This window comes from Felis catus, chromosome X, assembly GCF_018350175.1.
Source record: "Felis catus isolate Fca126 chromosome X, F.catus_Fca126_mat1.0, whole genome shotgun sequence".
NCBI classification, from domain to species: Eukaryota; Metazoa; Chordata; class Mammalia; order Carnivora; family Felidae; genus Felis; species Felis catus.
The window spans coordinates 120792850-120818771 of record NC_058386.1 but is presented as its reverse complement, the minus strand read 5'-3'; the positions used below and the strand labels follow the sequence as shown (position 1 = coordinate 120818771).

The following is a 25922-nucleotide window of genomic DNA, read 5'->3' as shown; positions in this document are numbered from 1 at the left end:
AAAATCTAAAAATAAGAATACAATTTAGCATATTCACACCGTATTACAATATTGAATCAGATGTCACTATAGTTTCAGAAAACTATCTTATGTTTCAAACACATGATTTATCCATCTTTAGTAATATTCATACTAGCATCCAAAACCTAAGAACTTTAGGATATACTAGTACATTCATACCAGAATGACATACGTTCTATATTCTCAATACATTAGAACTCTCATTCCCCCCCCCCCCCAAAGAAACCCTTAACACCAAAACAAAACAAAAGCCACCACTACACTATTTCAGGTAGATTCCCCTAGAATAAAGAACCTATTTCAAAATTATTTGTTTAGGAGATACTTTGGAAAGATTTTGTGACATTTGTTCATGTGTCCTCATGTCTTAAATAACATAAGACTCTAAGTTGTACATGAGACTTTTTCCAAGTCAAAGGAATAAGTAAGCATAAAAGTAGTGGCTCTGACAACTACTAAATGTAACTTTCAAGTTTTTAAGAATAAACACTAGAGGGAAAAATAGAAATGAATTCTCCAATCTTAGAGTTTTGGTTTCATGATTCTGTTAATTGTGAATCTTGAACTTTAGTTGTTTTGCAGAGAAAAGAATCCAAATATTTGCAGCTATACTCTATCCAGTTTATATTGTAAACTTGGACCATGTGCTCAGAAGATGGAGAATCATCCCTTGCAATATGGTGGTTGTGTTAGGCAAATAGAAGTGTGAATTCACTTACACTGAAGTTGTTGGAGTTGTTCAGTTTTTAAAGGCTTTTCTTGATGAACCAGGTTCCTATCTTTTTCATAAATGTAATGTTTCCCCATAATGGTTCATTTTTTATTGGTGTTTTATTTCCCATCTTTTCTGTCCATCTCAGTGGACAAGCAACTCGATTTACTTTTTGCTTTACAATTCTTGACAATATTTTGAGTCCTATGAAAAGTTAAACCTCTTCATTATAGAAACTATTTTTGTACCAGCACAGACCATTTGAAGTTTTCTTAAAAATAAACTTTAAGTAAATGTAATAGCAATTTCTCTACACGTATTTGATGTTTCACATTTCCTTCAAGAAACTAAGGGACAATCCATTCTTTTTATTTACCTTCATATTAAGCAAATTCGTTAAAAACACACACACACACACACATACACACACACACAACTAAAACGGAGGATTAAGAGCAAAGATAGAGGGCATTTCTTATTATAGTCCAATCAGCTTGCAAGCAAAATCACCGCAGCAAATGATAGGTTGCTGGAAGGGAACAATAAATCCTTCAAGACCAGGATGTGCTACTTGCCTTCCCATAGCAGGCAAACTCCACTGAAAGACGGTAAGAGTGGTGTCCAATCTAATATCAGAGATCTATTAGAACACTGCCCAACCATTAACCCCTGGCTTATATTGACTACAGTCAGCACCACAAATCCAGTGAGCAAAACTACCCATCTAGGAACCAGAATGATTCCACACTAACTAGCAGAAATTATTATGGATCACTAAAATAAATGCAAACCAACATTTTGACTACAGAGTCAACATAAACAATTTTATATTGGTGAGACTAACAATATAAATGTTGGGTTTTTCCTTTCATAGCTACAGGTTTTATCTTTTGGCTAAAAGTGTTTACATACTTTATGCACTTATGAAATACGTTGATCCCAAATATCTCCACAGAATTGGTAAATACACACGTATGAAGTCACTTGTTAATTTTCCCATAGCCAATTGAGTCTTCTCTGAAATGTTTCAGTTATGCTATAATAAATTTAAGAAATGTGTTGGACAATGACAATAGCTAATTTCCACACTTCCTTCCATATGTACCTTCTACTGCCAAAATACTAAAGTGGAATTTTACTTACAGGAGTTATAGAGAAACATTCAAGAGAAAACAAGAATTTATAGATCTACAGTGTAGATCTACTAGATCTACAGTGACTACTACCAACAGATGCCCTACTGATAAAGAATGTTTTAAATCCTTTTGAAAATGTCAGATATTAGATCTGCAATGATGTAACTTAAAAGAGAAAACCCCACATTACTACTATGCATGCCTATTTAAAACCTCAACAATACCGTCCACTGCAACATTACACATTGAGAAAAGATAGTCAAGTATTTGGAGCACAAAGCAATTATTTCTATTCGCGATTTGAAATTCTCTAGTAATAATGTACTCTCAGTTAATTTCCTGAAGTTTCATGGCATATATTCAGGCCTTTGGAGGGTTAAAAATTGTTTCCTTAAGTAGCAGAGTTGCTAATAATGTTTTCAGACGCTGAAGCATCTGTATTCCTGAATCTGGCCGCATTTATAACAAGGGAGGGGGCCGCCAATATTCAAGATTACAAACTTCTCTAATGCATTACTCGGATATGTCAGGGTCTTCCTGAAACTTTTGGATCTCAAAAATCTCTTCTGAAATCCACAAAGCGAGGTCACTAAAAATCAGTTGCCATTGTGATTCGGTACCGACTACAGCTTCTTACTCCTCTTTCTTCACACCCCTTGCCCAGAACAGTGGAGCTCTCCGAAGTCCCAACGCTGGACCACCGGAAAAGAGAAGCCAAAAGAGATCTCAAACCCTCTGTGAGAGGCAGGAGGCGGCTCGACGGAAGCGCCCCCGGCTACTCAGCAACTACCCACACGTCAGGCCCGGATCCCACGGTGAGAGGATATTTAGGAAAGGGAAATAAGCCGTCGCCGTCACTTCGCGCGGATACCGGCCCTTCCCGCCGGGATCTTGTACCTGCCGCCGGCCCTGGCCCATCCCCAGCTCTCCCTCGGCCCCCGAGAGGACACGCTCTTCTCCTTGCCCGCTCTCATTCCGATAGGCGCCGGGGCCTCTTATAGGAGAGGCAGCGGGGCTCGAGGGGCTTCCTACAGGCCCCAAGTCCGGTTCTTCTCTCCCAAACATCCCAACGAGCGCACCGTGACCCCCGGGCGCCGCGCTCGGGAAGAGGGCCCCAGGCCTGCCTCCCGCCGAGGCCGAGAAGAAAAGGGAGGGAAAGAAGGACGAAGATGGGGCCTGCCCTGGAGCCAAGTACCTTGTAGAAAGCGCCATTGGAGCCCCGCACTTCCACCACCAGCTCCTCCATCTTCTCGAAAGCCCTGCTCGCGCCGGGAGCCCGCCCCCGAGAGGTGGGCTGCGGGCGCAAGAGGCCCAGCCGCCGCCGCCGCCGCCGCCGCCGCCGCCGCCGCCGCCGCCGCCGCGCTCCCGCACGCCCCCCGGCAGCGGCGCCGCCGTCACCGCCGCCACCCGCGCTCGCCGTCGGCTCACCGCCCGCTCGGAGGCGGCCCCTCACCGGAAGTGAAACCGAAACGGAGCCGAGCGCCTGACTGAGGCCGAAAGCTCCGGCCGCTCCGCGTGTAAACAGTGAAACAGCGTCACGTGACCGACACCGCCCCTCCCCCCGCGGGCTTGGCCCCCCTCGGCCCCGCCCTCTTTCTCCCCGCGGGCCCAGGAGCGCGCGCATGCGCGCTGCTTGGAAACCGGCTGGGGGCCGGGCCACACGTACTGCGCGCGGGCTAGGCGTGCGCGGGCTCGTTGGAGGCGGGAAGGCGGGAAGGGCGGTGACAGGTCGCACCGCGGGCTGAGGTCGCGCCGCTTCGTGGCGCCTGGCGAGGGCCAGAGCGCCTATTCCTGTAGATGGTCAGGTGGAGGCGTGGGAAAGATCCTCCTGTAGTGATCAAGTGTATTCACTTATTCGAAGTCTGGGCTGGCTTGGGTTGGAGGCTTTTTTTTTTTTTTTTTTTAAGTGGGGCACATCTAATTGAGCTGGAGGTGGAGTACGGGTCCAGCCTAAAGGTGAAGAATTAGATCGAAGACGACTTTGAACTAGTTACAGTGGCAACCACGGTGACCCAGGCTTGTGTGGCCCTTAGAGGCAGAAGGTGAGAATAACGCCGCCCCCTCCCCCAAGAGATTTTGGTCTGTCCTATGGATACATCCTGTGTCCTGTGAGACACAGCGGATTGTGTCAGGACCTCTGCAAATGTTAGTCCTCCCTCAGACCCGGCACTGACCCAAGTGCTTCCCTTCCGTCAATTCACTTTCATACTTTTACTTGACATACGTTTAAAAAAGAAAAAAAAAAAAAGAATGTCTTAAGCACTTGTTAATTCCTTTACAGTTTATTTTCCTATTATTTTGCCCCTACTGTATACCCACCCTGTACAGGGCGTCGGGGTGGGCGTTTGTACAGCAGTCAGGTGACCTGTCTACCAGGGACAGCGCACCTGTTTCCTTGCAGCTCTCCCCTTTTACCCGCCCCCCCCCCACCCCACAGTACAACAAACCCCAGCTTTTTCTCATTCCTGTTTCTGCACTGTCCTTGTATCCACTTTGACCTAGGTTTCTTTTGGAAGGCTTTTATCCAACTGAGAAGTTTATTGAGCCCCTACCACATACCGGGCATTGTGATAAGTACTAGTGAGAAATTGGTGAAGAGAAAAAAAAAAAAAAAAGATTGCCAGCATTTAACTGGGAATCCAGAGGCATAGGTGGACATAACTAAATTGTCAGAAAAGTAAATGTCGAGTTGCAACTGTGATAAGGGCTATGAAGAACTAGATACCCCTAGAATAGTGGGACAGGACCCAGTCTGGGGTGGGGGAGGGGTGGTCAAGGCTGGGAAATGACTCCAGCTAGAATGTGACCAGAGAGAGTTAACTGGCAGCCCTGAGCTGGTGGAGGTGGGGTGAACGGCCCCCAGGCAGATGCCCCAGAATTAGAGGCATGCTTGGGCCTCCGGTTCCCTTCCCACCCCACTCCTAGCCAGAGCAGCAGTGTCACTGGGGTGGAGCTCCAGTTTTACAGCAGCGGATCGAGGGCCACATTCCTTGAGGCCACAGTACACAGGAGTGACCCATTGGAATAGTCACAAGATGTGAAGACCGCAGGACGGCTGGACGGGGGCAGAGCATATGCTCTTTCACCCCGATGTAGTGAAAGGGGACAGATTGATTAGAATGGTCATACCCTGCACGTGTAGGGTGTTATTCAGTTCACCCAGGAGTTTCAAATGCTACCGGCTCTTCACAACCTCTACAAGCCATGCTAAACCTGGTGCTGTTCCCTGAACCTATGATTCACTCTCATGCCTCCATGTCTCTACTCACACACTTCTGCTTTCCCAGAACCACCCTTCTCCTTAGGGTTATCAGATGGATTCCTATTAGCCAGTTATTTTACCTCAGGTGCAGGGAATTCAGTTAACTTTGCTCCTCAATTCGCAGCACATTATCATCATCAGTCCCTGCCAGGCCCCTGTCCCATTTACATTATTTTATATTATTTTCCCCCATCTTAATACCCACTTTCATTCTGCCTCTAGATACCAACTGCAACGTGTTGGTATAGTTCCTTGATAGTTTAAGACCTGCAGTGTTTTGTGTATGCTTTTACATTTACAGAGATGGTATTGGACTGGAAACGTTTTTCTTACTGCTTTCGCTCAACCCTGTGTTCTCGAATTATATCCACATTGCTGTGTGTACACCTAGTTTTTTGCTTCTTCCTGCTGCTGAGTATTCCATAGATTTTACTGATACATTTCCCTAGTGCCGGGCATCTTGGTTACTGCCGACTCCCTGCTGTCACACTGTGGTGAAAACCCTTGTGAATGTGTGTACGAACGTCTGCAAGAATTTGTGTGTGTCTGTGCTCTCGCAGAACTTTGTACATATCTCCTGCTTCCTCACCACACTGCTTGGCACATCGCAGGGATTCGGTAAATGTTGAAATACCTCTCCTGGGATGCTTGATGTAGTATGATCACTTATTTGTATTTCAGTTTCCCTCACTGGACTGTGAGTTCCTTCCAGGAAGGGAAGATGTCTTAGTTTTCTTTGTATTCCTGACACAAAGTGGTTGATTTTAGGAAATGTTTGATGACTGAGTACCTGCCTAGCCTCACTTCCTGTATGTACGTGCTCTTAGTCTTGCCCGCTTAACTCCGTCTTAGCCTGTTCTGATCTCTAGCTCTTGAAACGCCCCGTTTCAAGACAGCTTAGCTGAATTCAGACACGGACTCAGTTCTGTTTGTGAGCCTGCTCCTCTCATATTCTCTCTCTCTCAGTCACTGGCAACCCTTTCTTCAAGTTAGTTTTCCAGGCCTAAAGCCAAATCATTTTGTCCCTTTCTCACACACACCTAGTCCCATCAGCAAATCCTTTCGGAGTCTACAACCCATTTGTCACCACTTGTGCCACTAAGACCATGTTCCAAGCCCCCATCTTCTCTTACCTGGATGAGGGTAACAGCTTCTCTGGTCTCCCTGCAGCCACTCTTACCCTCTTGTCTATTCTGAACACAGAAGAGACCGTGACCCTATTCAGGTGTCTGTCAAGCCACTCTGCCACTTAAGACCCCTCCAAGTTGTTCCCTAAGTGTCTCAGGGTAAAAGCTAAAGTGCTTATTTATTCTGGACTCAGTGCATTACATACTCTGGCGTCTTATCTGTCTCACCTTCTACCTCCTCCTTTACTCCATTCCAGCCATACTGGCTTCTTTGCTGTTTCTTCAAAACACCAGGTGAGTTCTGTCTCCTCTCACTAGAATGTAAGCTCGGTGAGAACAGAGATTTTTGTTTCTTTTATTCACAGCTTGTCCCCAGTGCCTAAACACTACAGTGTTTGGAACATAGGAGGTGCTTACTAAATATTGACTGCATGAATGAATGCATATGAATGCATGAATGAATGAATGAATGAATGAATACGTGTTGAGGACTCAGCTCAGATCAAGTCTGCTCCCATGCCCGTGTTTATCTGATATTGGAATTGATGCTTCAGCACTTCTAGCCTTGCCTTAGCCCCTAGTTTCCATTAAATTGCTGCCTGTTGTCTTTGCATTGATTTATTCTGTGTTATTTCCTGCTCCTTCGCAATTTGAGCCCTCTGAGTCTTTTTCATGCCTCAATCCCAGCTGAAATGCCCTTTGTCCTTTCTAATTCTAGAAATCCTATGTATCCTCTAGGACCCAGCTAAAGCTTCCCTTCTTTCATGACGCTTTCTCTGACAATTTCACCTCACTTTGACCTCTCCTTCAAACTAGATATTAGAAACAAAATGTTTTTTAAAAAGTTAATAATCTTTGGGGCGCCTGGGTGGCGCAGTCGGTTAAGCGTCCGACTTCAGCCAGGTCACGATCTCGCGGTCCGTGGGTTCGAGCCCCGCATCAGGCTCTGGGCTGATGGCTCGGAGCCTGGAGCCTGTTTCTGATTCTGTGTCTCCCTCTCTCTCTGCCCCTCCCCCGTTCATGCTCTGTCTCTCTCTGTCCCAAAAATAAATAAAAAACGTTGAAAAAAAATTTAAAAAAAATTAATAATCTTTGTGTTTTAGAACAGTTTTAGATTTACAGGAAAATTGAGGCAATAGGAGAGAGTTCCCGTATCAGTTTCCTGACACCCCCTCCCAGTTTCCTCTGTTATTAATATCTTGTATTATTGTGATACATTTGTTGTCACTGATGAGCCAATACTGAGACATGGTTGTTAACTGAAGTCCATAGTTGACATTAAGGTTCACTCTTTGTGTTGTACAGTGTATGAGTTTTGACAAATGCATGATGTCATGCCTCCACCATTACAGTATCATATAGAATAATTCCACCACCCTAAAAATCCCTGTGCTCCACTTGTTTATTCATCAGCTCAACCCCCTAACCCTTGGCAACTACTGATCTTTTTACTGTGTCCATAGATTTGCTTTTTCCAGAATGTCACGTGCTTGGAGTCATACAGTATGGGGCCTTTTCAGATTGGCTTCTTTCACTTGGCAACATGCAGTTAAGATTGCTGCACCTCGTTTCATGACTTCATAGCATGTTTCATTTTATTGAGGAATAATATTCTATCCTCTGATGTACATGATTGTTTATCCACCTGTCGAAGGACATTTTGGTTGCTTCCAGTTTTTGCTGATGATGAAAAATACAGCCTTAAACATTCATGTGCAGGTTTGTGTGGATGTAAGTGTTCAACTCATTTTGGTAAATACCTACGTGTGCAATAGCTGGATTGTATGGTGACTATGTTGGGCTTTGTGAGAAACTGCTAAGTGTCTTCCAAAAGCACTGTGTCATTTTGTATTGCCACCACAAACGAAAGAGAGTTTCTGTTGCTACACAACCTCACAGGCTTTTGGTGTTATCGGTGTTTTGAATTTTGTCCATTCTGATAGGTGTCTAGAGGAATCTTGTTTTATTGCAATTCCCTAATGACGTATGGTGTTGAGCAACTTTTTATATCTGTATTTGCCATCTGTATATCTTCACTGATAAGATCTCTGTTCAAATCTTTTGCCCATTTTTTAATTGGGTTGTTTTCTTATGGATGAGTTTTAATAGTTCTTTGTATATTTTCGATACCAGCCCTTTATCAGATTGTGTTTTGCAAATATTTTCTCCCAGTCTGAGGCTTCTCTTCGTTCACTTAACAGTGTCTTTCACAGAGCAGAGGTTTTTAATTTTAAAAACAACTAACTTAGCAGTTTTTTTCTTCATGGGTCATGCTTTTGGCATTGTATCCTAAAAGTCATCGCCAAAGCTCAGTTCACCTAGATTTTTTCCCATGTTATCTTTTAGATGTTTATAGTGTTACAGTTTCCATTTAGGCCTATGATATATTTTGACTTAATTTTTGTGAAAGGTGTTAGGTCTGTGTGTAGATTTTTTTTTTTTTTTTGCATATGGATGTTCAATTCTTCTAGTACCATTTTTTGAAAAGACTACTGTTTCTCCATTGAATTGCCTTTGCTCCATTGGAAAAGATCAGTTGGCTATATTTGTATGGGTCTAATTCTGGTCTCTCTCTTGCATTCATTGATTTGTCTATTTTTTCATTAATAATGCCATACTCACTGTATGGTATTACTATAGCTTTAAAGTAAGTTTCACAGTTGGGTGTTGTCAGTCCAGCGACTTTGTTCTCCTTCAATATTCTGTTTGCTAGTATGAGTCTTTTGCCTTTCCATATAAATTCTAGAATCAATCTATCAATATCCACAAAATAACTTGCTGGGATTAAAAAAAAATTTTTTTAATGTTTTTAAATTTATTTTTGAGACAGAGGGAGACAAAGCACGAGCAGGGGAGGGGCAGAAAGAGACAGAGGGAGACTCAGAATCTGAAGCAGGCTCCAGGCTCTGAGCTGTCAGCACAGAGCCCGACTCAGGGCTTGAACCCACAGACTATGAGATCATGACCTGAGCTGAAGTCAGACGCCCAACCCACTGAGCCACCCAGGCGCCCCACTTGCTGGGATTTTGATAGCAATTGTGTTATTTATAGATCGAGTTGGAAAGAAATGATAACAATATTGAGTCTTCCTGTCCATGAACATGGAATATCTCTCCATTTAGATCTTCTTTGACTTCTTTCGTCAAGGTTTTGTAGTGTTTCTCATATAGATACTATATATATTTTGTGACATTTATGCCTAAGTATCTCATTTTTTGGTGCTGAAGTAAATAGTATTGTGTTTTCAAATTTCAGTTGTCCATTGCTCATATATAAATCTTCTTCCAATCACTGCTTTTGCCACAACCCGTAAATCTTGATAAGTCCTATATTTTTATTTAGCTCAAAATATTCTTAAATTTCTCTTAAACTTCTCCTTTTACCCATGTGTTATTTAGAAGTGTGTTGTTTAATTTCCAAATATTTGGGGATTTTCCAGTTATCTTTCTGTTATTGATTGCTATTTTAATTGCATTGTGATCTGAGAGCAGGCATTGTATGATTTCTATTCTTTCAAATCTGTCAAGGTATGTTTTATGGACCAGAAGGTGGACTGTCATGGTAAATGTTCCATGTGAACCTGAGAAGAAAGTGTATCCTCCTGCTGTTGGATGAAGTAGTCTGTCGATGTCAATTACATTGAGTTGATTGATGGAGCTGTTCAGTTCAGCTATATCCTTACTGATTTTCTGCCTGCTCAATCTATCAATTACTGACAGAAGGGTGTTAAAGTCTTCAAATATAACAATACATTGGTCTATTTCTCCTTGTAGTTCTATCAGCTTTTGCCTCATATATTTTGACACTCTGTTGTTGGCTGCACAGACCTTGAGAAATTTCATGTCTTCTCAGAGAATTGACCTCTTTATCATTATATAATACCCTTCTTTATCCTTGATAGTGTTCCTTGCTCTGAAGTCTGCTTTATCTGAAATTAATATAGCTACTCCACATTTCTTTTGATTAGTGTTAGTCTAGTATATCTCTCTCCATCCCTTTACTTTTAATTGATTTGTATTTATATTTAAAGTGGATATTGTGTAGAAAACATGAGGTTATATCTTTGATGGTCTCCATTCTTTAGTTGTTTAAAAAATGTTTATTTATTTTGAGGAAGAGCACATGTATATGCAAGATGGGGAGGGGTAGAGAGAGAGGAAGAGAGAATCCCATGCAGTAGATCCTATGCGGGGCTCCATCCCATGACCATGAGATCATGACCTGAGCTGCAATTAAGAGTCAGACGTTTAACTGAGTCATGCAGGTGGCCTGACAGTCTCCATCTTTTAATTCATTTTTGTAGATTATTCACATTTAAGGTGATTATTGATATAATTTGGTTAAATTTTTTTAAATGTTTATTTATTTTTGAGAGAGACAGAGACAGAATGCAAGTGGGTTAGGGGCAGAGAGAGAGGGAGACACAGAATCCAAAGCAGGCTCCAGGCTCTGAGCTGTCAGCACAGAGCCCGACGTGGGGCTCGAACCCATGAGCTGTGAGATCATGACCTGAACCAAAGTCAGACACTCAACTGACTGAGCCACCCAGGCGCCCCTGATATAATTTGGTTAATTACCATGTTTGTAACTGTTTTCTATCCATTGTACTTGTTTTTTGTTTCTTTTTTTATCTTCCTCTTTTTCCACCTTCTCTGAGTTTAATTGAGCATTTTATATGATTCTATGTTCTCTCCTCTCTTAGTATATCAATTATGCTTATTTAACATTTTTTAGTGGTTTCCCTAGAATTTGCAATATATATTTACAGCTAATTTAAGTTTACTTTCGAATGACACCAAATAGCTTCATGGGTAGTTCAGGTACCTTGTTATACAGTATTTCCAATTCCTTTCTTCTCTCTCCCTTGTCATTTAATTTCACTTATTCATATACTAAAATCAGTAGTGCACTGTTGCTATTATTGGTTTGAAAAAAACAGTTACATGTATTAGATCAATTAAGACTAAGAAAAACAAGGGTTTCTTTTTTTACTTTCATTTTTTCCTTCTCAAAAGCTCTTCCTGTCTTTATGTAGATTTGAGTTTCTGACCTGCATCACTTTCCTTTTCTCCAAAGAAGTTTTAATGTTTTTTGCAAGGTAAACCTACTGGTTACAAATTCTCTGTCTTTGGCTGAGAACGTTTTTATTTCTTCTTCACTTTTGAAGGATAATTTCACTGTATGCAGAATTCCAGTTTTTTTTCCCCCTTTCAACAATTTAAGTATTTTGCTGCACTCTATTTTTGTTTGCATGGCTTCTGATGAGGAATCTGAGGTAACTCTCCTTACACCTCCATAGGTAACCCCCCACTGACTTCTTCCAAGTATTGTCTTTAGTTTTCTTCAGTTTGAACAGGATGTGCCTACACGTGGATTTTGTTGGTATTTATTAAGCTTGATGTCCTCTGAGCTTTCCAGGGCTGTCGTTTATTGTCTGTCATTGATTTTGGAAAGTTCTCAGCCTTTATTACTTCAAATATTTTTTTCTCCTTTTTGTCCTGTTATTCACATTATGCTAGTGTTACACCTTTTGCAGTTGTTCCCCGTTCTTAGATATTCTCTTTTGGTTTTTTTTCTTCTTCCAGAAGTTTTTTTTCTTTTTGCATTTCTTTTTGGGAAGTTTTTGTTTACATATCTTCACTGACTGTTTCCTCAGCCACGCCCAGTCTACCAATGAGCCGATCAAAGGCATTCTTCATTTCTGTGACAATATGTTTTTATTCATTTCTATCATTTTTTGGTTCTTTCTTTTGCTTAGATATTTCATCCCTCTGCACTACTGATTCATTCTTTTTCATTCTTCATACATATACATTTTTAGTTATTTCTATTATCAAGCAATATCAAACTTACAGAAAAACTCTGAGTACAATACAGAGTCCTTTTTTCCCTGAGCTATTAGGAGGTAAGCTGCTGAGCTGATGGCCATTACTTCCAAATACTTACATAGAGAATACCACCATCAAAATCAGGAATTAGCATTGATAATAAAATATGAATAAAATGCTACAATAAAAATACTACTGTCTAATCCTGGTATTCTTTTCAAGTTTGGCCAGTTATCTCAGTAAAGCTATTTATAACCAAAGGGTCCAGTTCTACAATAATATTTTTACGTTCAATTGCTGTGTATCTACAATAGTTACTTGGTTTTGCCTTGATTTTCATGCCTTTAACACATTTCAAGATTATAGGATACTTGTTTTGTACAGTGTTACTCAAATTGAGTTTATGTTATATGTTGCCAATATTAGATTTAGTTTTATACATTTTTGGTAGTAATATTGAAGTGACTGCAATATTTTCTTCCTTTAAAAAATGTTTTTTTGAGAAAGAGTGTGCGCACACTGAGCAGGGGCAGGAGCAGGGGCAGAGGGAGAGAGAGAAGAGGAGGGAGAGGGAGAGAGAGAGAATCTTAAGCAGACTCCATGCCCAGCACAGAGCCCAATATGGGGCTCAATCTCAACCGTGAGACCATGGCCTGATCCAAAATCAAGAGTCAGATGCTTAATTGACTGAGCCACCCAGGCCCCCCTGATGCTGTGTTTTTCTTACTGCATTCCGTTCCTGCTTGTTACATTACTGTTGATGCTCGTGAAAATATTTTTGCTCCTCAAATTTACACTAAAACTGTAATGCTGGAACTTTTAAAGTATAAGGGCAGGAAAAACAGGATTAGAGACAATTGCAATAATTGTAAGCTGGAAACCAGTTGAGCATATGGTATCTGATTTTGACCACTGATTTGTTCTTGCATGTTGTCTCCTTTTTCCCATTAAATATTTAACATACTAATCATAGTTACTTTAAATTCCCTATCTGATAATTGTAAAACCAGTGTCATATTTAAGTCTTACTCCTGTGTTTGCTTTAACTGTTCACACCGTGACTTTTTCTTGCCTTTTAGCATGCCTCTCAACTTTCCGTTGGAATTCAGGCATGATGTATTGGGTAATAGGAACTGGGTTAATTAGGATTTTAGGTTGAGGTTTTATGTTAATTCGGGTAGGAGCTGAGCTGTGCTTACTATTTGTTCCAGCTGTGGGTGGCAGACGCTTTAGTTTCCTCTAGTGTCCTTGTTTTTTGTATGTGTGACCTTTGTTATCTTTGGGTTTCCCTAAGAACTCCTTCTTACATAGTCTGTCTCTCAGCTCTCTCAGTTCTACTGCACTGTTACACTGGAGCCCTGTTGGTATGGTGGCAAGGTGTTAGGGAGGGGAAGCATTATATCATCTTATCATTCCCTCCCCAAATTTTAGTAGGGCCTGAGTCCCTGGGGTGTCTTCTTCAGAAGCACTTCTTAGTTTTTTTCTCTCTTTAGGTGATACAGGAAGGCTAGAGGGGACTTGTACTGGCATATAGCCCCTCTCTCAGGTCAGGACAGGCTCTGGTAAGTAATTTCCTTCGGAGGGCAGGCTTTTGTTGTGGAGAACACAGACTGTATTTTAGAATGATTGCTTTTCCCCACCTTCTGCAGGAAACAGGAGGGAATTTTTCTCTGATCTTCACTGTGAGAACCTGGTGGGTTCCTGGAGGCAAAGCCCATGAAAATATAGGCGTCCCCCCAAGATTGGTCCCTCAGGAGTTTTTAACTCTCAACCAAGTCTACACCCAGCCTCAAGCAATTCATCTAAAGCACCTTTTCAGTGCTCCTACCAATAATTGGCTCCAGCAGCTTCTGCCTTAGGTAATCTCTGCTGTGATTCTCCGTATTCACCTGCCTCTCCACATTTTGGGCTGGTGGTTTGCCCTGTGACCTGAGTTCTCTGGGTCTAATAAAAGTCAATGCTTCTCCTTTTGCTTAGCATCTTTCTTGTTGTGAGGCTGGGAGTGACAACTTATAAGCTCTGTATATGTCAGAGCTCAATATTAGACATTTGAGTTGGGATTTCTCTTGCACCTTGAGGCTGAATGTCAGGAGCCCTATTCATAGCCCAAACATCACCAATAAGCCTGCACAAGTACAACTATAGTTTTCAAGGTCAGTTCAGTATCTACTTCGTTATGAGATAATTACATTATTTTCTTTTTATCCATTAAGAACAAATAAGCGTGCAATGTGTGGCGGGCACCGGGATGGCTAACTCCACTTCCATTCCCAGCCTTATTCTCCCTTGTCTGCCCTACCTCAGAGGCCATAAAACCTACATATGCATGTTTCCAGCCACCCCAGGACTGAAATGGCCACATGACATATTTTTTTTTTTTTTTTTTTTAGTAAGATGCAAACATGAGACTATTGGAAAGTTTCTGAGAAAGTGTTAGCTTTTTTGAGAAAAGGGGACACATTTGGCTGGTGTGGACTCTTCCATAATATCTGCCTTGATTGTGGATTTGCTACCTAAAGCTAGGGAAACCATGAGGGGAGGGCCAAATAGCATCAGTGAACCAATGCCAGGAGCCACCTACCACCAGATTTCTTGTGTTAGGAAAATAAACCTCTATTTGGTTGAGCCTTCTTAAGGTGGCTTTTCTATAACCTATAGAGATATGAACTTCTAACTCATGGAGCACCTACCCTATATGAAGTCTGAGGTACAAAACTAAGAAATGAGCCATTTGATAGATAAGCACTAGGAAGAGCATGAGTAAGTTTGGCTACAATGAAAGAGTAATGCTGACACCCACGTATTCAAAGAAGTAAAGCAAGGATTAGTCTTTTTTTTTTAAATGTCTATTAGAGAGAGGGAGAACGTGAGTGGGGGAGGGGCAGAGAGAGAGAAGAGAGAATCTCAACCAGGCTCCATGCTGTCAGCACAGAGCCTGACACAGGGCTTGAACTCATAAACCATGAGATCGTGAGCTGAGCCAAAATCAAGAGTTGGGTGCTTAACTGACTGAGCCACCCAGGCATCCCAAGCAAGGATTAGTCTTAATGTTGAAATACGATTGCCATTCGTTATACATATATGTTGTGGGAGATGTGGAGGGAATGTTGATTCTGTGTAAGTTCAAAGTGCCAGTGACCAGTAGCATGAGAAAAGGGTAACTTTCAAGGAGGTGGGGCTATGGTAGTGTCCCAGTGATGCACAGATGAAATTAACCAAAGGACAGATTTCTCAAACTATCTGAATTAGGGGTAAGAGAAATTTCCTTAGCCAGTCTTCTTGGGCAAGTTATTTGATCTCTCTGTGCTTCAGTTTCCTTATCTGTAAAATGGGGATAATAATAGTGTGTACCTCACTGGGGGCATTGTGAGCATTAAATGAGATAACCTATGTGAAAATCTTAACTAGTGTGTGCATACCATAAGTATTGTATCAACAATGTTAGGACTAGGCTGTGGACGTAGTCCTCTGCCTATATTGCCATCACCAGTCACAAACTCACACGGAACATTGTCTCACTCTGGAGAGCAACACACATAACGGGCTTGTTCTTCACACGTCAAGGAGTATTCCAAGAAGGGCTGTTAATGCCAGGGAAATGTTTCTAAATTACAGTAGACCTTGATTTGATCATTTAGTTGGGCTCACTGAGCTGGCAAAATTAAGTGAACTTTAACCTGGAGACCAGTAATTAAAGTCCTTCAGAAGCATACGATTGTTTAGTAAGAATCGTGTTTAGAGTTCCTTCAGGAATTGACTAAGCTTGGAGGTCTGTACATCCTTACTGAAGCGTGAAATATCGTCCATCTTCTATCTCCTGGTATTTTTCTCATGCCTGTGATTCCTAAGAGGTTATTTGAAGAGGTTACCAACTGTCACCGTCTACAGTAGTACTGGCACGGTACATGTCGCACGTGTGGCTCCATTTATCAATACGGTTACATTTGATTACATATCGCTTAAACCTGACAAATACTGACTTAATGAAAGGGTTTTAAAAATATTATTTGACGTATTATTCTCATGTAATAAGAAGCCTGGAGGTAGGCACTGTGGACTTGGTATGGGGCCTCCTTCTGCTTTCCACTTACTGTTTGTGATGTCCCCATGCTTGCAGGGTGGCTGCTTCTTCTCCAGGCCTTGAGTTTACATTTCATGCACATGCCACCTGCTCCTTTTAAAAACAAAAATCAGGCAAATACTAGCTTTTCCAAAGCTCCTCCAATAGACGTCTGCTTACCTCTCACTGGCCAGGTTGATGTTACATGGCCACACATAACTGCAAGGAAGCCTGAGGATTGCCGTCTTTTAGCCAGACACATTGCGGCCCTGAACAAAACTGGAGGGGTTTTTCTGGAAGAAGATGAGAATGGTATTGGGTATGCAGCTGGCTGTGAGTGCCACACTCTGCATCCACTGTGTCAACTGTGGAACAATAATAGCTGAGGAGCTGACAATTGCAAACTAGTTCACAGAGCAGAGGGTATCAGTGAAATGTAGAGATGTTGGTGCCTGGCCTCTATGAAAAGGTTGCCTGTTTTGAAGGAGTAAAGGAAAGCCCAACCTCAGAAATATGTAATGATTATATTGTAAAGCTGCGTGCCAGAGCTTTCTTGGTTCTCTCTTAATTGGAAAACCTGCCTTTTCAGAATTAATGGGAAAAAGTATTTTCCATAATCTTTAGAATCCAGGCAGAGCAGGGCTCAGACTCTTCCTGGAGAACTGACATAAAAATATTTCAACCATTTAAAAATTAACGGGACAAGGAGGGGCGGCTGGATGGCTCAGTTGGTTAAGCGTCTGACTTCAGCTCAGGTCATGATCTCACAGCTTGTGAGTTCAAGCCCCGCATTGGGCTCTGTGCTGACAGCTTGGAGCCTGGGGCCTGTTTTGGATTCTGTGTCTCCCTCTCTCTCTGCCCCTCCCCTGCTCGCTCGCTCTCTCTCTCTCAAAAAATAAACATTAAAAAAAATTTTTTTTAAATTAACGGCACAAGGACAGACTGAGGAATAGTAATAGACCAAAGGTGACTAAAAAGACATGATGACAAAATGCAGTTTGATATCCAAGATTGGATCCTGGAAGAGATGAAAGAAAGTAGCAGAAAAACTAGTGAAATCCAAATAAAATCTATAGTTTAGTTAGTAGCGCACAGAAGTTGGTTTCTTGGTTGCAACAAATGTAACAAAGTAATGTGTACGTTAACACCAGGGGAAACTGAGTGAGGGCTTATAGGAACTCTGTATTATCCTTTGTAACTTTTCTATAGGCTGAAACTGATTCCAACGTAAAAATTTTATTAAAAAATTAAGTCAGTGTTGGAGGAAAAACTGTTAACATGGCAAACTGTTTCCATTTAATTACCAGCAACTGTAATTAGAGTGAATGGGATCCATGTGTACTAGTATGAGCGTAAGGTATTTTCACAGCTGGAATTTGGACATGTCCAGAAAATTGATGAGACAAAGGCCCACCGTGAGTCTGGTTTTCATGAGGGATGAAAAGCCTATTATGACAGAACTTACGTTTGGAGTGGAGAGATCAAGCAAACGTGGTTCAAGAACTGAGACCACCATCGGACAGGATGACCAATTTTAAGCATAGTGTGCTATCAGTCATTCAGATTGTATCCTAGTTCTAGAATCCCTGGCATCATGTCCGAGTTCTAGATGTAAGAGAAGCAGTGAAAGAGCTCATAAAGCTTGCCTCCAGAGGACGTAAGGTGTCAGCTGCATTAGGCCCATGATTTTCTCCAAGCAATAGACATGACACCAGCTGTTTTGGCAGTCATGGGAGTGTGCATCATTAATGTTTTCATCGCAGGACCTTTAGCAATGGACCCAAGCATCAGTGGTCTCATGGGCGGGCAGAGGTATCACGAGGGATGCTTCTCATTGGCAGTGGTAGCATAGTTTCAGTGATAAGACATACCAGTATCGGGAAAGAGAGAAATATAAAATGCCACAGGAGCCAAGAAGGCTGGTTCTAGGAGGACCAGGGTACTCACCAGAAGTATGCTTGAGAAACTGAAGAGGCCAACATTTCCTCGGCACTGTATAGGCGCAGGGGCAGAGAAATACTAACACGTAACTGCCGTTGTGACTTTCCTTTTGCATCGAGGTTGATATGACCTGAGAATCACAGTTTATATGAGAATGTATTTTGCAAGACCTCACTTTAGAACTGATTGCTACTTGCTGGGTTCTTTTAGTACACGAAATCTGACTCATGGATGCTGACCAAAATACAGAATGATAAAAAAGGAAATGAAAATCAGTTTGGCTTAAAAGATGTGTATTTGAAAATGCTACTTTCCTCAAGATCTTGTCTTGTAAGAAAGAAAATAAGCTACGTTTCAAACAGATTAATTAATTGGTCAGTTTCAATGAATAATAATATTCAGGAGAAATTAATTCTTAATTCAGGGTTTGGGGCTGGTGTCAGTCTAATCACTGGCAGTTAAGTCTTCTCATAAGAACACTGTATGAAGACCACCAAAAAAATGTTACAAATGTAATTTTTTAAATCGGAAACTTCTTTACCATAATGAATTTCTGAAAATGCTTGCATAAACCTAGAGGAAAATCAGGTAGAGGTTTAAAATTGAAACTCAACTTATAGCTTGGGATAAGATTTCCTCATTTTAGTCGAGTTACAATGTCTTGTAAGTGGAGAGGGAGACACTGAGCATATAGATTCCAACTCCAACCTCTCTCCCTCTCTTGAGACAGATCCTGACACTTGCAGCTATTGAGTATAGGTAAAGCCTTGGACTCTGCATGAGCTCCAGTGGAGAGAACTGCTATGGTACTGTCTCTTCCATGGTCTACAGCAACACGTGGTGACCAGCATTCAGGAGCCCTGGGCTTAGGGGGAGAATGCTAAATATCCCAGGAAAAGCTTGGTGGTCAAAGCAAAACGGAGACACTTTCAGTGCCTTCTTGCCAGGGACTGGCACTCTATCTGCTTCCATATTCTTGACCTGTCAAGACATGAGAGAAGAAAGACCAGCGTCTATGGGTCGAAGGAGGTCACCAGGTTCCCAACCGGGGTGGTGGGAAAAGTTGCTGAAGAGAAATGGGCTTTCTAGGACACTGGAAAGTAGGGGGTGGGGGTGGAGATGAAGTACTGCCCAGGAGCACTGTAGCACAGAGTCTGCTCCCTGCCCTGGCTGAGGTCAAGTCCCAGTTGAGAATCAGGAGAGCTCAGTGTTCGTAAACCTTGCCTTAAAGGAAAGCACCTACATTATTCAAATTGTCCAGAATGTGATGTGAGTTGGAGAATAAAGGGGCAGCAGTGTGCAGTAATTTGGCTACTTTCTCTGATCTGGGAGTACCCTGCCTGCATGGAAAGTGCCACTGGAAGCTGCACCCCCAGGTTGAACTTAGAAGCCAAATAAAAGCCATGGAAAATTATACTGCATATACTCCCATACTATGGGAGCCATTAGTGCTGTTTACCAAAAATTTCTAGTTCTCTCCCATTCGAAGAAACTGGTAGTATCTTAAGGGTTCTGTGGTCTTTTTTGTTTTGTTTTAGCCTATTTTATTTCTTGTTTGTATTTTTTAATAACAAGGGAGTTGGAACCCTGAATGGAGGGGGGATTAGACATTCAAGCAGGGGGCTGGTGAAGTATATCAAATGGATGCTCCAGGTCCTGTTACTACAGATGGTTAACATAGGAAATTAGGGGTGTCTTGAAGACCAGCTTGAGACCCCCAACAGATGAGCAGTTGCTAACTTTTCAGGCAGGGATTTGATAGTACCCAGGGCTTTCAGAAGTGGGAAGTGGTGACAGTAGTGATGAAAACACTTTAACTTTCCTGGACTTTGCTCTCCTTGTAGAAATGGCCTGAAATTCAGAGACTACAAAACCAGGGGATTTAAATAAATGTGGGAATGGATAGTTGTGATACCAGTGAAGTTTAAAAAGCCCTGTTTTTATTAACCTTCCCTGAAAACTGCCTAAGGAGGAAATGGGCTTCAAGTGAAAAAAAACTTCTTGTTGTTGTTAAAAGTAACTCTTGTAAAATGTGTACCAAACCCTTCCCCTTAAAAGGCAGCTGGAATCTTTGACCTCTGTGATTTATGAAAGTGAATTCTTTTGCTCTTAAGTGATGGTGAAAGGACCAGGATTCAGAAATCATTTTCTACACGGAATTTGACCCTCCTCCCAGAAATGTATATGTAAATATGACATAAAATGTCCATTGGTTAATAGCCCAAAAAACAATGTTCTATCTGACATTTCGTTCAAAAGATGACTGAGTATATGTGTGCATTTTGGGCAGGTAAATCAGAAAATGTTGCAACTTTTAATGGGTCTGAGCAATTGATGCCTTAAATTTTGACATTTCCATGATGTTCTGTGCTCTCTAAGTGTACTGCACTGAAATGGCCTTGAAGTACTTTATGTAAAGGATTAAAATGACTGTAATTTTAACAAATTAAGCACCTTACTTTACTTCAGACATAATTTTCTGTATGAGGGAAGATGATCTTGCTGGACTGTGATAGAGCTGAGATTGGGGACGAGGGAGCAGATATAAATAAATCCAGACTGTTGTTATTGAATAGTCCCTCTTCTCGGTGACAAGACTTGGGGAAAGACTAGTTTGTTTGCTTTTGTTTTCTTCCCCTTAGAATGTTTTAAAATATCAGGTTGAGCCTGAGGTATCAGAGCTGACACATACAGAATTTGTATGATCCCTTTAATAAAAGCTGGGGAAGTGTAGGTTTGAAAGATGGCAGGGGTATTTAAATGGGCACTATCAGACAAAATGGAAATCTGTTGTATTCACAGTACAATAATAGATCTGCATTGAGCACACAAGAAAAGAGAGAGTAGGAGGAGATCCAGCAAGACATCTTAGAACTCCCATTCCCCACCTTCCCAGGTCACAGTGAGCTCCTCCTACAGGTACAGCCAGAGTCAGCCAAGGTGAAAGATGTCAGAGTCTCATTTTAGACCTAAAGACACCTGCAGATCAAAAGTGAGGGGATGGAGAAACATCTGTCATGCAAATGGATGTCAAAAGAAAGCCAGAGTAGCGATATTTATATTGGGCAAACTAGACTTTAAAACAAAGAGTGTATTAAGAGACACAGAAGGGCGCTGTTTTTTTTTTTTTTTAACATTTATTTATTTTTGAGACAGAGAGAGACAGAGCATGAACGGGGGGAGGGCCAGAGAGAGAGGGAGACACAGAATCTGAAGCAGGCTCCAGGCTCTGAGCTGTCAGCACAGAGCCTGATGCGGAGCTCGAACTCACGGACCGTGAGATCGTGACCTGAGCGAAGTCGGACGCTCAACCGACTGAGCCACCCAGGTGCCCCTGAAGGGCGCTGTTTTATAATCAAGGGGACAATCCAACAACAAGATATAACAATTGTAAATATTTATGCACAAAACAGAGAAGCACCCAAATACATAAAACAGTTAATAACAAACATAAAGGAACTAATCCATAATAATATGATACTAGGGGACTTTAATACCCCTCTTTCATTGATGGGCAGATGCTCTAAACAAAATATCAACAAATAAACCATGGCTTTGAAGGACACACTGGGCCAGATGGATTTAACAGATATATTCAGAACATTCCGTCTTAAAACAGCAGAATACACATTGAAGTGCACATGGAACATTCTTCAGAATACATCACATATTAGTCCATGAAACAAGCCTCAACAAATTCAAGAAGATGGAAATCATGCATTTTTTCTGACCACAATGCTATGACAGAAGTCAACCATGAGAAAAAATATGGAAAAGAACACAAATACATGCAGTTTAAAGAACATGCTACTATGGGGCACCTGGGTGGCTCAGTTGGTTGTGTCCAACTTCAGCTCAGGTCATGATGTCACGGCTTGTGAGTTCGAGCCCCATGTCAGGCTCTGTGCTGACAGCTCGGAGCCTGGAGACCACTTTGGATTCTGTGTCTCCCTCTTTCTCTTTCTCCTCCCCTGCTCATGCTCTGTCTCTCTTCTCAAAAAAAAAATAAAAACATTAAAAAAATTTTAAAAAAGAACATGCTACTAAATAACGAATGGTTCAACCAGGAAATAAAAGAAGAAGTGCAAAAGTATATGGAAACAAATGAAAATGAAAATGCAATGGTCCAAAACCTTTGGGATGCAGCAAAAGTGGTTCTAAGAGGGAAGTTTATACCAATACAAGCCTACAGCAAGAAGCAAAAAAAATCTGAAACAAAATAACCCTACACCTGAAGGTGCTAGAAAAAGAGCAACAAATGGTACATAAAGCCAGTAGAAGTAAGGAAAAAAATAAAGATTAGAGCAGAAATGAATGATATAGAAACTTAAAAAAACAACAACAACAACAACATTACAATAGACCAATGAAACCAGGAGCCAGTTCTTTGAAAAAATCAATAAAATTGATAAACCTCTAGCAAGACTTATCAAGAAAAAGAGAAATGAGTCAAATAAATGAAATCACAAGTGAGAGAGGAGAAATAACCAACACCACAGAAGTATGAACAATTATGAGAGAATATTATGAAAAACTATATGACAACAAATTGGACAACCTGAAAAAAAATGGATAAATTCCTAGAAATATATAAACTACCAAAACCGAAACAGGAAGAAATAGAAAATTTGAACATACCCACAACCAGCAATGAAATTGAATCAGTAACCACAAAACTCCCAACAAACAAAAAGCCCAGCATCACATGGCTTCCCAGGGGAATTCTACCAAACATTTAAAGAGGAATCGATACCTATTCTTCTTAAACTATTCCAAAAAATAGAAAAGGGAGGAAAAAAATCCAAATTCATTCTGTGAGGCCAACATTATCCTGATAGCAGAACCAGATAAAGATAGTACTAAAAAAGAGAAAAATAGGCCAATATCCCTGATAAACATAGATGCAAAAGGCCTCAACAAATTACTAGCAAACCAAATTCAACAATACATTAAAAAAAAATCATTCTCCATGATAAAATAGAATTTATTCCTGAGTTGCCAGGATGGTTCAATGTTTGCAAATTAATCTATGTTATATATCACCTAAATAAGAGAAAGGATAAGAACCATATGATCCTTTCAATAGATACAAAAAAAAAAAGCATTTAACAAAGTATGACATCCATTCATGATAAAAACCCTCAACAAAGTAGGTTTACAGGGTACATTCCTGAACATAATAAGGGCCATATATGAAAAACCCACAGGTCACGTCATCCTAAATGAGGAAAAACGGAGAGCTTTCCCCCTAAGGTCAGGAATAAAACAAGGATTTCCACTCTCAAATTTTATTCAACATTGTACTGGAAGTCATAGCCACAACAATCAGACAATAAAAACAATAGGCATGCAGATCAGTAAGGAAAATAAAACTTCACCTATTTGCAGAGGACATGATACTATTTCTAGAAGATCTGACAGATTTCCCCCAGAAAACTGCCAAAACTCATAAATTCAGTAAAGTAGCACAATACAAGACCAATGTCCAGAAATGTGTTGCATTTCTATACACTAACAGTGAAGCAGTAGAAAAATTAAGAAAACAATCCCACTTAGAATTGCACCAAAAATAATATGATACCTAAGAATAAACCTAACCAAAGAGGTTCAAGACCTGTACTCTGAAATTTAAACACTGATGAAAGTAACTGAAGATGACACAAATAAATGGAAAGACATTCCATGCTCAGTGATTGGGAGAACAAATATTATTAAAATGTCTATAGTATGCAAAGCAATCTACACATTTAATGCAATACCTATTGAAATACCAATAGCATTTTTCACAGAACTGGAACAAACAATCCTAAAATTTGTATAGAACCACAAAAGACCCCAAATAGCCAAAGTGATCTTGAAAAAGAAAAGCAAAGCTGGAGGCATCACAATTCAGAGCTTCAAGTTACATTGCAAAGCTGTAGTCATCAAGACAGTATGGTACTGGCACAAAAACAGATGCATAGAACAATGGAATGAATAGAAAACCCAGAAATGAACCCACAACCATATGGTCAACTAATCTTCAACAAAGCCAGAAATAATATCCAATGGAAAAAAGACAGTCTCTTCAACAAATGGTGTTGGGAAAACGGGACCACTTTCTTACAGCATACACAAAAACAAACTCAAAATGGGATGAAAGACCTAAATGTGAGACCTGAGACCATAAAAATCTTAGGAGAGAACACAGACAGTAACTATCTTGACACCGGCCATAGCAACTTCTTTCAAGATAGGTCTCCTGAGGCAAGTGAAACAAAAGCAAAAATAAGCTATTGGGACTCCATCAAAATAAAAAGCTTCTGCACAGCAAAGGAAACAATAAAACCAAAAAGATAACCTACGGAATGAGGGAAACTATTTGCAAATGACTATCCAATAAAGCTCTAGTATCCAAAATATATCAAGAACTTCTACAACTCAACACCCAAAAAACAATCCAATTTAAGAATGGGCAGAAGACATGAACAGATCTTCTTCTCCAAAGAAGGTATACAGGTAGCTAACAGACACCTGAAAAGATGCTCATCATCACTTTTCAGGGAAACGCAAATCAAAGCTACAGTGAATCAATAACACGAGAAACAACAAGTTTGGGTGAGGATGTGGAAAATAAAAGAACCCTTGTGCATTGTTGGTGTAAATGAAAACTGGTGAGGCCACTGTGGAAAACAGTATGGAGGTTCCTCAAAAAGTTAAAAATAGGACTGTGTTCTGATCCAGCAATCACACTACTGGGTATTTACCTAAAGAATACAAGAACACTAATTCAAAGGGATACATGCTCCCCTATATTTACAGCAACATTATTTACAATAGCCAGGATATCTTTATATTTATATCTATAGAAGTCTTGCCATTTGCAACGACATGGATGGAGCTAGAGAGTATAATGCTACTAAGTCAAAGAAAGACAAGTCAGAGAAAGACAAATACCATACAATTTCACTCATGTGTGGTATTTAAGAAAGAAAACAAGCAAGGTGAAAAAACGAGAGTGAGAGAGAAATCATGAAACAGATTCTTAACTATAGAGAACAAACTGATGGTTACCAGAGGGGAGGTGGATGGGGGGATGGGTTAAATAGGTGATGGGGATTAAGGAGGGCATTTGTCATGATGAGCACGGGGTGATGTATGGAAGCGATGAATCGCACTGTATTGTACACCTGAAACTAATATAACAGTATGTTAACTGACTGGAATTAAATAAAAAACTTAGTAAACCATAAGAGACTCTTAACTATAGAGAACAAACTGACGGTTGCTGGAGTGGAGGTGGGGAGGGGATGGGCTCAATGGGTGATGGGCATTAAGGAGGGCACTTACTGTGATGAGCACTGGGTGTTGTATGTAAGTGATGAATCAATAAATTCTACCCCTAAACCAACTTTACCGTTTATGTTAACTGACTAGAAGTTAAAAAAAAACACACATTGAAATCTAAAACAAAATAAAAACTTGAGGATGTCACTCAAACAGGCAAAGGAAGTCAGACAGGACCTGGTGGAACAGAAGCTGCTGTCCTCACCTCCAGAGCTCAGAGAGGAATCTGAGCACAGGCACAGGGAAGATGTAGAATTAGAAAAACGAAAAACTGTTCAGAAAACTGAACTTTGGGGAGAGAAGCTTGACGGAGCCCTAGCCCCAAGCCAGATTGCTGCTGAAAGCAGGTGCTGATTGGACATGCAAAATGAGAACTGCTAGTATTACTGGCCATGGTCCCACCCAAGTATGAGTAGGAATTTCAACCCCTACTTGGCCTGCTATGGGTCTGGTAAAACCATATTCTGTACTTGAATCTTCTGTGGTTTGTATTCACTAGATTGCTTAGA

The 25922-nt window shown here is 41.0% G+C and overlaps 1 protein-coding gene, 1 long non-coding RNA gene and 1 pseudogene across 15 annotated transcripts in view; 2 read left to right on the top strand and 1 right to left on the bottom strand.

Annotated features, from left to right (window-relative positions):
• Nucleotides 1-3379, bottom strand: part of FMR1 (FMRP translational regulator 1) — a 50332-nt gene extending 46953 nt beyond the window's left edge. For 7 of the 14 annotated variants that reach the window (XM_006944050.5, XM_006944049.5, XM_006944052.5 and 4 more), the window contains exon 1: nucleotides 3065-3372. In XM_006944050.5, the coding sequence (XP_006944112.1) occupies nucleotides 3065-3115 (51 nt within the window). In that variant the 5' untranslated portion in view covers nucleotides 3116-3372. Of the gene's footprint in view, nucleotides 1-3064 lie in introns of all 14 variants that reach the window. The other 7 variants (XM_019824417.3, XM_019824414.3, XM_004000950.6 and 4 more) reach the window with 7 other exon arrangements.
• LOC123383304 lies at nucleotides 3328-14305 on the top strand. The gene is made up of 3 exons (XR_006592862.1): nucleotides 3328-3911; nucleotides 13580-13648; nucleotides 13736-14305. It is a non-coding gene; the product is annotated as an uncharacterized LOC123383304 (long non-coding RNA).
• Nucleotides 14306-17851: 3546 nt separating this feature from the next.
• The window catches only part of LOC111558689, a 119032-nt pseudogene continuing 110961 nt past the window's right edge, over nucleotides 17852-25922 (top strand).